Here is a 14757-nt window from a genome sequence, read left to right on the forward strand (position 1 = left end):
GTTAAGGAAAAAATACATTGCCCCCAAAATACAATAACTAAGTTTGAGATTTATATATATATATTTTCTAATAGACAAGGAGGGGGAGAGACAGAAACATTGATATGAAAGAGATACATCGACTGGTTGCCCCCCACATGACCCCAACCAGAACCAGGAAGAAACAAAACCGAGGCACGTGCCCTTGACTGGAATTGAACCTGAGACTCATTGGTTCGTGGGCAGATGCTCTAATTGCTGAGCCAAACTGGTCAGGGTGAGATTAATATTTCTATAGAATAATGACTTGAGAGTAATTCATGCATTCAACAGATTTTGATCAAAGACCTGCTTTGGGCCAGACATTCTACAGGTGCCAGAAATACAGCAGTGAACAAAATAGAGAAGTCTTCGCCCTCGTGGGGTTTACATCCTAGTTTGCAGGGGCGGGGACTGACAGTAAACAAAAGAAGTTAAATATCTACTTTGACAGATGGTGATAAGTGTTCTGGACAAAAAATAAAACAAGAAAGGGTGGAGAGCAGCCTGGGAATGAGAAAGGGTGTGACCTCCAATACAGCAGAGTCCTCACTGAGAAGGTGACCGTTGAGCCAGCTCTGCAGATGACACGAACAGTTGCAGTTCAGTTTACCCTGAGCTTTTATGGAGTCTATATTCAACACGAGTGGTGATTGGGAGATCGTAAATAAAAGAAAAAAAAAGCGCAGGAAGACAGCCACTGGAGTTTTCTGTTTGCACATCTCAAGGCTGCAAGGAGAAGCCCTTTAATGCTGGAAGCCAATGTGATGATAAACTACAGGTTTCAGTTCTCACAGTGCTAAGCCCTGATATTGTGAAGTACTTCCTGGGGACCAGGCACTGTGAAGTGTCTTCCACACAAGAGCCCATTTCATTCTCTCAACAATACGAGAAGTGTCATCAGTCCCATTTTACAGATGCAGAAGATGAGGTGAAATAATTGCCCTGAGGGTCCAGAGTTAAGCAATTAGGAGAGCTTTGATTCAAACTCAGAGCCCAAATATTTAGCCACTAAACAGTACAATTATACACCACTGTCCTGCATGTGCCTTTATTCTCTGGAATGCCTTTGCTTTAAAAATAACAGACAAATAAAACTGATATTATCTGTGAATAACAGTGCTCACAATAGTCCTTAACAAAATTTTTTTTCTTTTCTCCTGCAACCTAGGGACTCCACCATACCTCAGCTGGATCTCATTGTTCCTGATCTGCCTTAGTTAAGATTACCCAAACTTGGATTTCAAAGGAATACTTTCCTTGTTCCATCTGTCTCACTAAGTAATTGGGGCCAGGTGGATGTCAGGATGCATGTGGTTACCATGGTAATCCTGCTTTTCTTTTGCAAAGCCACTGAGCTGCGCAAGGCAAACCCTGGGGGTGTGAGAACCCAAGAGAATCCTGGCCGGGTGGGTGGGGGCCGGAGAGGCTCCCACCCTGTCAAACGCTACGCACCGGGCCTCCCCTGCGAAGTGTACACATATCTTCATGAGAAGTACTTAGATTGTCAAGAAAGAAAACTAGTTTATGTGCTGCCCGGCTGGTCTCACGATTTGCTGCACATGTTGTTAGCAAGAAACAAGATCCGCATATTGAAGAACAATATGTTTTCCAAGTTCACAAAGCTGAAAAGCTTGGATCTGCAGCAGAATGAGATCTCCAAAATTGAGACTGAGGCTTTCTTCGGTTTAAACAAACTCACCACTCTCTTACTGCAGCATAACCAGATCAAAGTCTTGACAGAAGAAGTGTTCATTTATACACCTCGCCTGAGCTACCTGCGTCTTTATGACAACCCCTGGAGCTGTACTTGTGACACAGAGACGCTTATTTCAATGTTACAGATTCCAAAGAACAGGAATTTGGGGAACTACGCCAAGTGTGAAAGCCCACAAGAACTAAAAAATAAAAAACTGCGGCAGATAAAATCTGAAGAGTTGTGTAATGAAGAAGAAAAAGAACAATTGGACCCAAAACCCCAAGTATCAGGGAGGCCCCCAGTCATCAAGCCTGAGGTGGACTCTTCTCTTTGCCACATTTACCTGTTTCCCATACAAACACTGGACTGCAAAAGAAAAGGTAAGTTTGTTTTTTACATTAATTTCAGAGAGAGGAAGATGAGAGAAAGAGAGAGACACATTGATGTGAGAAACATCGATCGGTTGCCTCCCAAACGTGCCGGACTGGGGAATAAACCTGAAACCTGGACATGTGCCCTGACTGGGAATCTGAACCTGCCACCTTTTGGTGTATAGGACAAGGCTCCAACCAACCGAGCCACACTGGCCAGGGTGTGTAAGTTTCTTACTTTTTCATTTTCATAGATGGTTTAAAATGTTCTTTGAATCTTATAACTCATTTCTGCACCCAGCCATGCCTTGGAATTTCTGGTGTAACTACCTCCAGAAATCTTTCTCTAATGGCAATGGAATTTACTCCATGCTTTTCTGGAGTCCAAACTCAAGATGGTTGGTGATTTAGGGGACACAGAGGAGGGAAGGAGGGACAGCAATCTGGGTCCTACTCTTATTCACTCATTGCAAGGTGTGGCTGTTAGGAATTCCATTAATCTTAAATCTAATGTAATTTAATTTATATAGACACGAGTAGGTAGGAAAGCAAGTGGAAAATGCTGTCCACATAATCTGACTTTCCCCGAGTCAAGTCAGAACATGGTGTGCATCTGTGGGGAACGAGACCCTCAAGGAAAGCCGGGTGCAGAACAGGACAAGTGAGAGCACAGGCGGAGGGAGGCAGGCGGGTGCAGTGATGGAGTCGGAGCGTTCAGTCTGAAGGTTTAATAAGCACTTGCTAACACCTTGTATCTTAATTGTCCCCAAGTTACCCAAAATAAAACACAAAAATATCGCGGGAAAAAACTAAATTGAAAGTATTCAATCCAAGAACTATGAGACTAAGGGAATCTTTCCAGAATATTACCTACTTCCTGAATACCATTACTCGGTTTTATATCCCACACAGTCTTGGGCTAGTACTGTGTAGGATTTGCATATACAGGATAAATTCGTAAAATAAAACAGAAGGGAGGCTTGAGTATTTCTCTGAACATGTTAGTGAAGACATTCTCGAAGTGTGGTCTGGGAACCTCTAATCTACCCTGCGGTAACAAGCCACAGGACAGTGTCTGTTCCATTTATGGCATAGATTAATAACTTCTTTGTAAAACTAAATTAAAGCCAGATATCATTGAATTAGGGTCTTGTGGGGCATGGTATCATTCCTTTCACTTATTTTGGAAGGTTTTGTTTTGCTTTGTTTTTGTTTTTTTAAGAACAGAAAGGGCAGGCTCAGAACATAGAGACCCTGGTTCCCCTCAAGAGAACCATAGGCAGGAATTTGTTGACGTTGAATAAGCAACCTATGCCAGCAGTACATTTGTTCATTTATTAGCAAAGTCATGCTCAAGCCTTGCCCCGCTCTGACTGACTCTGGAAGGTGGCACCTGGTTGAGTCACATCACAGCCATGTGACACCCTAGGAATTGTATACCATTTGTTGCCATAGTAGAGCAATTTACAGCATCATAACCTGGGAGATGCCATTCTGGGGTCCTCTTAATTTAAGAGAGTGTTCATTAATTGGGAACCTACTATGTTCAGGTACTGCACACACAATACTGTCCACAGTTGACTACCCAGAAGGTAGTAGTATCCCCATTTACAGTTGAGGAAAATGAGCCTCAGGGAGGTTCGGTCACTTGGCCGAGGTCTCACCGGTAAAAAGCAAAGCCAAAATTTGAAACTTGGTCTACTTGAACTGCTGTCTTCTAAAATTAATCTGATTAGAGAATTCTAGAAAAGTCAGTGTATGTAGTTCTTCTGTAGCCAGTTTGGGTGGAATCTCCCTGATATTGTTATCGTGAGTAGTGCTTCATTCTGAAAAGCATATTTCACTAGGATTTCCTCTGTGGTGCTTAAAAACTTGAATTATGTATTGTAAAAACTAACACAAAGCCATAACTCCTAGACAGGTTAGAAAAATTACTTGATATTGCTGAAGTTCTAGACTCAAGCTCAAGTTAATTTCACTTGGTGCATCAGGTGATAGAGAGTAGGTAGGTACAGTCCAGTTTATTAATTATCTGAGAAAAATGCCATCAGCACAAAGTTAGAGACTTCCGTAGCTAGACTACACTGTCATTTAAGAAGAGATAACTTGTTAGGAAATTTCTCTTTGACTGCTTTTCTAGTCCATTTCCTCCCCCATGAGTCTATTTCTGCCTTTGTCTTTTTTCCCATGACATTTTTGTCTCTTTTTCTCTAGGAAACAATAAACATTAAAATACAAATATATTTTTATTGCTTTACTTCCTCCACCTATTCTCTAAACACAGCCTTCCAGATATGCTCACAAATTCATTCCCCCTGCTTTCAAAATGCACATATTATTTACTGGAAAACAGTATAAATACAATTTAATGACATACGCAGCATATATAATATAGAGCCATGTACTAAAAGATAACTCAAGTTCCTCCTCATGTTAAGGACTACATAAGTCAGAGGGTATACTTTTTAAATTTAAAAATGTAGATAAAATTTAGATAAACTGAAGAGTTTTGTCTTTTAATATAATCAATATAAATTATTTTAACTATGGTTGATATAAATCTATTGATTATTTATTTTTAAAATTTTTTGGTATATTATTGATTTCTATAAGTTTAAAGGCAAAGGTCTTGTCTATTAAATGCCCTACGGTACTGCCTGGCACAGGGCCGTGTGCTTCAGATGGATGATAGTAATTGAGCTGCTTTCTTTGCTCTTGCAAAGCAGTAATTTAAGTAACCTTTAAAAATAAAAATACACAGAATTTAAAAAACACATCTAGACTTCAAATATGACAATCTGAATATAATTCACTGTAATTTTTCTTATCCCACTGTATAAATAGGTATTAAATGTCAAATGCTAAGAATAATTGTTCTGCAATGTTAACCTCTAGCTCCCTGCCACAATGTAGTAATACTTTTCATTGTGCACCACATGTTGGACACTGCAGAGTCTAAAGAAGCCTAAAACAAGCCATTAAGAGGGAAACTAACAATTATATTAGTGAATAAGAACTGTTATCTAAATGCTTGGTGTGCGTAAGGCAGCAGTTTCAGGCATTATTTCATTTACTCCTCACAACCTTAAAAGAAGTGCTATTATCTTCATTTTATAAATGTGGAAACTGAGGTGTAGAGAAGTAAAGTTGTCCTTCTAAGGTCACACAGGCAGTCCTCAAGCAGTTCCCAAGCCATTGGCCACCATGCAATGTTTTCTCTTCCTTTGAGATTCTGGATACATCTGTTAACCAAGAAGAATTTATAAGAAGTTGAGCCCTCCTCTGAGGCTCGGTACAGTACACCATGAACATGATCCCACACAGGGAACCTGAATGCAGATTCCTCCAGCTCAGAAGTTATCCTTTCCCAGCTAACAGATGATGAGTCAGATGGTGTGTGTAGGGTATCTAATATGTGCCAATTTGGCCATGTAGACCTCAAAGATCACTATTTTTGCCTTAAACATCTGACAGTAAGAAAAAGAAATAATAGCTTTATTCACTGAGAGGCAGGCACTTTGCCAATAAAACTTAGTCTTTCAAAGGGAATAAATGTAAGGTTAGTTGAAAACCATGTTTACACCACATTGAGGTAAATGGACTTGCCAAAATTACATGAAAGTAGGAGTTTTAAAACTGCTTTTTAGCTTCACATTTACCAGAATACTTTACCATTTTTAAGGATTCATTTTACCTCTAAGATTAGGACTGGGGAGAATTATGGCCATAAATTGCTCCCGCAGCCTCTGAAGTTAATGTCACCACTGGCTTGAACAATAATTAAGAATTTTTTATTTACAATAAGCAGGCCCATTTATTTCTCTTTACCGACTACTACCAAGCCTTCAGAGTAGTTTTGACATCGCTGACAACCCAGATAGCCTACCAAATGGGAAACTGCATGAAAAAACTTCCCAATTTCCTCCACAAAATCAGCAAAGCTTGGTTGGGGAAGAGACAAGGCTTGTCAGGGGTAATAATCAAGTAAACATGGTATTTGCTAAGGATTTACCAAGAATTTCAGGTAGGAGCAAATGACCGTGTGGTGCCTGATCTACAAGTGGAACACTGACCAAATTTGACTTCTGGCCCCAGGGAATTTGTATTAATGTAATCTTTATTAAAAACAAACATGGTTTACATCAATATTTTCAATTCTCATTCAAGTTTAAAAAGAACTAAAGAACTATTTTTACTCATCATACAATAAATTTTTCCATGTTTTTCTAAGCCAAACTAGTAGAGGCTTTGGTTTGCAATTCCTGGTATTACTTGTGGATCCTATTTTTATCTAGGACTGCTGCTAACAATGCCAAAGTTGGTTCTGCAATTCATATTCCTTTTCCAGCATCCACAGGTCTGCCACATTGCTTAAGATGGGTTTCAGGGTGTTCTCATGAACATTTTTTCTACCCATTTATTTGTGGTTAACCCACTTGAGCTTGTCCTAAATGGTCTCATATCCAGCCCAGCAGATGTGAGTTCAGCAAGCAAGTCCTGATGAAAAGAACCTAGGAGATGCTGACTCTGATGACAAGCAAGACCTACAGACTTTAATGGCCTTAGAGCACCTTGCTGAGGACATGGGCTTTTATTCATAGTGAGATAGAAATCGATTGAAGGATTCTGCCATCTGGAGGATGGAAGTCATCTGGGAAAATGACAAATATGACATCATCTGGCTTACATTTTAACAGGATCACATAGGTTTAGGACACTATTGCGATAACCCAGACAAGAGGTGATGGTGGCTTGGAGCAATGTGGTAGCAGTGGAAGTGAGAAGAGGTGAGATTCTGGATTTTAAAATAAAGCTCTATTCTGCTTTTAAAAGCCTTCTACAAAGATGCCCCAGCCATTCTCAATAGCTATTCCAAATGCTAAATGCCAAGAAATTATTTCTACTGTCTGTTCTCAATTGTCTCTTTGGTTTTCAGTTATCATCAGTATCTCCATCTCCTTGTTTACATGTACTGCCCAAGAGAGAAGACAGCTCTCCAGTTAGGGTCTTGCTGATCTTAACATGTTGCAATATTATAATAAATTCAAGTCTTAAAATCTTTCACCTTTCAGTACCTGGTGTGCTAGACACAACTCTAGGTCAAATGGAACAATGTCTTATCAGAGAACAGAAATAATATCACTCAAAATTTTCAAACAACTTTTATCACAAGAGGCCTCAATATTCCTGAATCATTAAACTTAAACATTTAATGAGCTTCTATTATTTATCATGAGTTAGCTATCCATTGCTGCCTAACTACCCAAAAGCTTAATGGTTTAAAACAACACATTTTATTATCTCAGTTTGTGTGGTTCAGGAAATCAAACATGGTTTAGCTGGATGCTCTGCTTCATGATCTCTCACAAGGCTGAAATCAAAGTATTGACCAGGGCCCAGCTGGTGTGACTGAGCGGCTGAGTGTCGACCCATGCACCAAGAGGTTGCAGATTCGATTCCCAGTCAGGGCACATGCCCAGGTTTCAGGCTCTGTCCCAGTAGGGGGCATGCAGGAGGCAGCCAATCAGTGATTTTGTCTCACATGGATGTTTCTGTCTCTTTCTCCCTCTCCCTTTCTCTCTCTCTAAAAATCAATAAAAATATATTTTAAAAAAACAAACAAGTATTGACCAGGGCTCAGGGCTGTGGTTTCATCTGAAGGTTGAATGGAAAAAGGATTCCCTTCCAACCTCATATGGTTGTTGGCAGGATTTGATTCTTTAAGGACTGTTGGACTGAGGACCCAAGTTCCTTGCCAGTTACTGGTCAGAGGCCATCTTTAATTCCTGGGCATGTGAGCCTCTCCAGTATAGCACGTGGTATCATCAAAGCCAGCAAAAGAGAGTCTGATAGCAAAATGAAAGTCACAATTTCTGGTAACCTAGTTATGGAAGGGACATCCCATCACATTTGCTGCATTCTATTGTTAGAAGCAAGTCACTGGGTTCAGCCCATCCTCAAGGGGAAGGGTTTGTATAAGGGCATAAAAATCAGTAAAAGGGGATTATTAGATGCCATTTTAAAAGGTGCCTTCTACTTACCACTTATTTATGATATATCAGGCATTGTTCTAAGCCTCCCTCGTGAAGCTTCCATAGTAAGGAGGGAGCGAAAATGAAAAAAAAAAAAAAATCAGTAAAATGTACAATATGCCTATTGTTGGTAACTACCATTGAGAAAAAGCAGAGAATGGTGGTATTATTATTATTATTACCAACTTGAAAGCAGGGAGATGTTATTTTAAATATGTACAGAGCCAGAAAGGTCTCATGGCCATCCCAATATATTGACTTCACCCCAGTGGCTCCCCTACCCCATTTCACCCTACCTGCTAACATTGAGGATTCTAAGCAGGTGGAACAATGTAAATAAAACAGAACGGTACCACAAACAGGTAGCAGAGCATAATGGATAGAAGCATAGATTCTGGGGTGAATATGTTTATGTTTAATTCCTAGGAGTGTGACTGTGGGTAAGTTGTACCTCAGTTTCTTCATCTATAAAATGAAGATAATAATAGCTCATAGGGTCCTTGCCATTTAATACTTGTTAGAGCACCTAGAACAGTTCTTGCACATTGACACTAAAATACTAAGATACTATCAAGAAAAGAAAGCAAATTTAACAGAATAAAAAGGATACTAAAGAAGGAACTGCCAATACTATCTCATTAAAGAACATGGATTCTGAGCTGTAAAAAGTGGGGGGAAAATAAGCTTGAGTCTTTTTCTTAAGTAATATACTATGGGTTAAAAAATCATGAATAGTCCTGGCTGGTTTCTCTCAGTGGTTAGAGCATCAGCCCATGGACCAGAGTCGTGGGTTTGATTCTGGTCTAGGGCATATACCTCAGTTGCAATTCAGTACCCGGCCCTGGTTGGGGTCGCGTGGGAAGCAACCAATCGATATGTCTCTCTCACATCAATGTTTTTCTCTTTCTCTTTTTCCCTTCCTCCCACTCTGTCTGAAGATAAATGAAAAAATATCCTCGGTTGAGGATTAATAAATAAATAAATAAATAAATAAATAAATAACAGGAGTATTTTTATATTTGGAAGAATTTATCAAAAATTCAATTATTCTGTAACAAAAGGGGCATTATGGATACATGGATACCACCTTTCATAAATTTATTTTACTGTACACAGTTTAGAGCATTTTCTACTTATTCAGAAAGCTTCTGAGTCATGCTATTTCTCAAGTGTCAAATGAATCTGGACATTTTACTTGTTTCTTCTAGTTTCCTTTTGTGGGCACAGGTTTGTTTCTCTTTGCAGGCTACTTAAAATGGAATAAGACCTCTTCAGAATATTTTGCTAAGGATTAAGAGAAAGGGCAAGTATTATGCTAAAATATAAAATAAACACACTTCATTTTTTTTAAATCACGGCTTGAAGACAAACTTAGAGAGCAGGAGATAAATTAGGTGAGTCTTGATTTCCTATTAACTTGTGAAAAATCACCTGGACTCCTCTTCTGGAGGTGTTTCCTGTAGCAGCAGTGGTAGTACTATTGCTACTATTGCTGTTCCTAGGAGTCCAGTTACTGCTGCCCCCTGGGAAGAGTCAGGGTCTGATGGAGTAGGAACTACACCACAAGATTCAGGGAATAAGTGCGAGATGAGGAGCAAAGACAACAAGTCAGGACAACTCTTTCTTGAATTATGGCATCCACAGAAAGGAGAAATAAGATAACAGCTTGAGGGTCACCAAGGTCAAGAGCTTTTTGTTTGTCTTTATAGTGTGTAGAGACCTGAGCCTATTTGTTGGTCTGAGGAGAGGGATAAAATAAAGATGCTTCAGAGAGGCAATAATAATTAGTAGTGAAACCTTCTAAACTTTGGAAGGGAATGGGAGTAAACACAAAGAGGAGGTTTATTTGTTTCATTTCATTGTAGCTTCCTTTTTTAAAAGCTTGCTAGGGGATTCTAAGGTCAGGCAGGAGTGAACCCCCTTCCTCCTCTGATGACTGCGCCAACTGAGCAATGTTGCCTCTTGGCTTCTTGATTTCTCAGCTGCCTCCAGGAAGTTTTTCTGAACAGCTCAGCAACGAGTTGTTCCTTAAGAGTCACACACTTGATCCACCAGGCTTTGGTGGAATTTAGCACATGCTAAGCCTGTTCATACCCATGTTCTTTTTTTATTTTTAATAGGATTTAATCCAAATAAAGTTTATTACTTAAGTATGAAGAATGCAGTTGGGAAGAAACACTGCACTATGTTTGTTTGTTTTTGCATTTTATTTATTCATTTTTTTATTGTTGAAAGTATTACATATGTCTCCCTTTTTTCCCATTGATTCCCTCTTTCCTGCTCCCACCGCCCTCCTGCCTTCCCCAGCCTTGTGTCCCTGTAGATTGGTTGTACATATATGCATTTAAGTTCTTTGGTTTATCTCTTCCCTCCCCTCCCACCCCCATCCCTCTGAGGTTTGTCAGTCTGTTCCCCACTTCCATGATTCTGGATCTCTCTTGGTTGACAGCTTATGTTCTCTGCCTTTAGCTTTCCTTTTCCCCTTTAAAGCCGATGCTTCAATCACACAGGCGTAAGAATGTTAAGAGCAAAAAGGGGGGAGAGGAGAACTTGATAACCTAAATATTATTAATTTTTCTAGAGTTGAAGAAAGTTCCAAACAACATCCCTCCAGATATTGTTAAACTTGACTTGTCGTACAATAAAATCAATCAACTTCGACGCAAGGAGTTTGAAGATGTTCATGAGCTAAAGAAATTAAACCTGAGCAGCAATGGCATTGAATTCATCGATCCTGGTAAATACCTCAGAATAGCTCTTTAAACTGGTGACAGATGTTCTCTATTTTTCCTCCTATGGCAACATTTATAGTAAATACAATTTAGTTTAAAAAATTAAATAATAAAAAGTTTGAATTTAAATTAAATGTGATTAATTTAGAACTTTAATTAGTACTTGTTTAGATTAGATTAGATTAGAACTTTAACACTCAGAAATATTTGCCAAAACGTTGTTTCATGAAGTATGTAATACGATATATTACTAAGCAATAGTTATTTAATTGGTCCAAATAAGAGTATTTTATAGAATACAATAAAAAAAAAAAAAAAAGAATATATGGCTAGTGGTTAATAAAATTCTAAACGTGATTTTTAAAAGGAAATCCAGATTTGGCATTTTCTTTGCTATTCATGAAGTTGCAACTTGCTTAAAGTAGGACTTTAACAATTTGTTTAAAGTAAACTTGAAACAATCTGCTAAGAACCAAATTCATAAATTAAGATAAAATGTCCTCAATACAGAGCCAGTCATATGTTATGTAATCCTAGATCAAGATCAGCTCTCTTTCCCATCTTTCAAATCTCTTCTCCATTTTCTAAGCAAAGCCTCTGGCAAAAACAAGAGTGGTAAATTACATCTGGATTTAGAAAGAACTGAGAATTACTGCAATATTAATCAGATTTGTAACATACGTATTATATGTGCCTTCACAGTGCTATTTCAATTTGAAAAGTGCTGTCTACAAAAAATGATCATTAATACTATGAATAATGCAATGTTAATGTCATAAACATTTTGAGTATAATTGTTTCTTCTGCTTTTCTTAATAGTAACTTAATACCATTAATAGAACGTTAAGATTTTAATACTGTAGAAGTGAAAATTGAAAATGAATGTTCTAGCCCTGGCCGGTTTGGCTCAGCGGTTGGAGCGTCGGCCTGCGGTACAGAGAGACCCAGGTTCGGTTCCCGCTAAGGGCACGTACTTCGGATGCAGTTTGTCCCCGGCCCTGGTTGGTCGTGCGGGTGGCAGCCACTCGATGTGTCCCTTCACGTCGATGTTTCTCTCTCTCTCTCTTCCTCTCTCTCCCTCCCGCTTTATCTGAACAAAAAATGGAAAAATGTCCTCGGGTGAGGATAAAAAAAAAAAAAAAAAAAAAGAAAAGAAAATGAATGTTCTAGAACTACACAGGCATATTTTAGTATTAATAACATTGTTTTAAAATATTAAGAAATCGTCATTTTTAAAAATGTCCCAAAGGAATAGCAATATGCTACATTTATACCTTAGTCTGTACAGATAGTGTAAACTTGGAAGTATCTTTCAATTGTGAGGTCAAAAGCAATTTTCATTTCACAGTAAATAACAATGCTACAGAGACATCCTTCTCCCAGATGAAGCAATCATCGTACTACTGTGCAGGTCAGCAGGCCACAGAGTGAAGAATCTGGAGGTGGGGACCCTCTTTTGCTCCATAAGAAAAAAAGAGCATCAAGACAAGCATGCAGGTCCCTGGGCAAGTGTCTATGTCCTTCTGACCTTAGCCAACCAACTATGAAAAGCATCCATGCAAACAAGTTTTAGAACTATCTCCAAAAGAAACTAAAATGTTAGAGCCTAAGTTAAATTTATTCAAGTAGTGAATAATAGTGCAAACAATATTTTAATTATAATAAAACTACATTATGTAAAGACAACTAGAGAAAAATAAGAGAAGACAATGCATAGAGATAGATAATAGTACAAAATGGGTTTGTTTTACTTCTAGTGATATTTTCCCCTTATCAGTTATGAAGTTCCCATAACTGGGAGGATTCCTTTTTTATCCTTGGAATCTCTAAAAGCCTTTTAATGTTGTTTACCGGTGTGTTTTCCTTGCTGACACACAATGTAAATTGTTAGCAGCAGCAGTATTCTTTTTCTCCTTTGTTCAATTCAGTCCCAGGAAAGTATTTTTTACGTTAACAAATGTGTATTGAATGCCTACCAAATGCCAACCACTTGTCTTGGTATATCTTCTTGAATAAAAACATATCTCAGCACTTAAGTAAAAATGACCTAAAAAAGTTTTAAAATAAAAGACCTTCTATATTTTGGGGCCTTTAAGAAGAAACACTGCCAAAGTAGACTTACTTAATGACATGCTGGTAGATACACAAATGCAATAAGATCTGCCAGTGTTTAAAAGGTATGAATAACACTTTCATGAAAGTCCAGATATTACTGCAAAAAAAACGGAAAAGAAGGCAACCTACTAGGGGTTCTACCACCTTTAAGAAACAAATGAGCCCTGGCTGGTTTGACTCAGCGGTTAGAGGGTCAGCTTGCAGTCCAGAGAGACCCGGGTTCGGCTCCTGCTAAGGGCACGTACCTCGGTTGCAGTGTGTCCCTGGCCCTGGTTGGGTTGTGCGGGTGGCAACCGCTCAATGTGTCCCTTTCACGTCAATGTTTCTCTCTCTCTCTCTCTCCCTCCCACTCTATCTGAACAAAATAAAATAAAATAAAATAAAATAAAATAAAATAAAATAAAATAAAATAAAATAAAATAAAATAAAATAAAACAAAAACAAATGAAATATAGCTTTTCAAGGTGCCTGGATACATATGGTTTAAGTAACAACTATAGTGCTTTCAAAATAAAATCTAGGAATGTTTACACATGCTTTCAATCTGGAGGGCTGACTTGTCTTAAGAAAAGTAAATTGTTGAGATCACTGACTCACAAATGCTAGCAGATAAAAAAAACATGCAGTATCTTCAGAACTATCATTACAAGAGCTGACCTTTTGCTCCTCCCCACCGCCTGCTCTCCCCAAGTTATTTGCTTTGCACCAAAATAGGATTATTTTAGGGGGAATTAAAGGTTTTGTCTGAAAACAAATGACATGAAAATGCTTGATGGTATTGGTACAAGAACATGTTTGCCAAATTCAAAATAAGAATACTTTATGCTCCAACAAGAGTATTTTAAAACAGCAATGAGAAAATGTTTGAAATAGAAACAAAATATTTGAAATTAGGATTGACTGATGAATTCTAGGGTATTTGGTCAGTCCACATCAACCACAATGTAGATAATCTAGGTTTAGATTTCTTTACTCCAAAAAAAAAAGGCTTTTTGCTGTCTTATTTTCTGTTATATCTTTTATATTTGTTTTAATTATCCACCACCCCTGCCACAGAATTAAATACATATGGATTCAAAGCTGATAGCTGCCATAATTTGCCAGAACACAACCAGATGTTTTTAAATTGTTGATAAAATTGTTTTCTTTTTGGATTTTACAGGAATATAAGTCCCTCCTCCTAAACTGGGGAAAGGCTGTGTTTTGGCATTTTCAGAGTTTATTGATATCCCAGGGAGCTGTCAAATCATCCACCAGACACATTTTCACTTTTTATGTACTTATATCTTATATTTGAAATATTTTCCTAATTCATACCTTTTTTGTGGCATCTTTCCAGTGGGTATAAAAAAGAAATGCATGAGTCCAAAATACATCTTTTAGAAAGCTAACTGAAAACTGATTTTGCATATAAAATATTGTGTTCCAGTCAGTTTAATCAAGGGGAAAGCTTTGTGTGGGGAAAAACATATTTCAGAACTTCTCCTTTAGAAGGGAAATACAATTAAAACCAAAATATTCTCCTGACACAGAAATCCTCTCCACAAAGACAGTAGAGAAAGAAAAGACATTTGTATCGAATTAGCATGAAACCAGAACGGGATGCACACAACAGGCATCCGCTCTGAGATGGGGAAGGCAGGAAGAAGTCTCACGTTTCACATAGCCAAGCAGATGCAAACCGATGCTTATTTCCAGGACAAGTGATAACCAGTCCTTAAGCAAGAGAACTTGACAGCAGCATTGGTCACACGCACTTCACCCTAACTTTACCTGGTAATTGAGTTGAC

General features: G+C 38.3%; 2 protein-coding genes across 2 annotated transcripts in view; one reads left to right on the top strand and one right to left on the bottom strand.

Moving 5' to 3' along the window:
• FBXL13 (F-box and leucine rich repeat protein 13) overlaps positions 1-14757 on the bottom strand; it is a 308215-nt gene that overhangs the window by 145309 nt on the left and 148149 nt on the right. The gene's annotated exons all lie outside the window — the stretch shown is intronic.
• The window catches only part of LRRC17 (leucine rich repeat containing 17), a 34914-nt gene that overhangs the window by 19315 nt on the left and 842 nt on the right, over positions 1-14757 (top strand). Inside the window, exons 2-3 of the mRNA XM_036246461.1 lie at positions 1190-2097; positions 10702-10857. Coding sequence (XP_036102354.1) covers positions 1326-2097; positions 10702-10857 — 928 coding nt within the window. The 5' untranslated portion in view covers positions 1190-1325. The remainder of the gene's footprint in view (positions 1-1189; positions 2098-10701; positions 10858-14757) is intronic.

Source organism: Molossus molossus, unplaced genomic scaffold, assembly GCF_014108415.1.
Source record: "Molossus molossus isolate mMolMol1 unplaced genomic scaffold, mMolMol1.p scaffold_m16_p_7, whole genome shotgun sequence".
NCBI classification, from domain to species: Eukaryota; Metazoa; Chordata; class Mammalia; order Chiroptera; family Molossidae; genus Molossus; species Molossus molossus.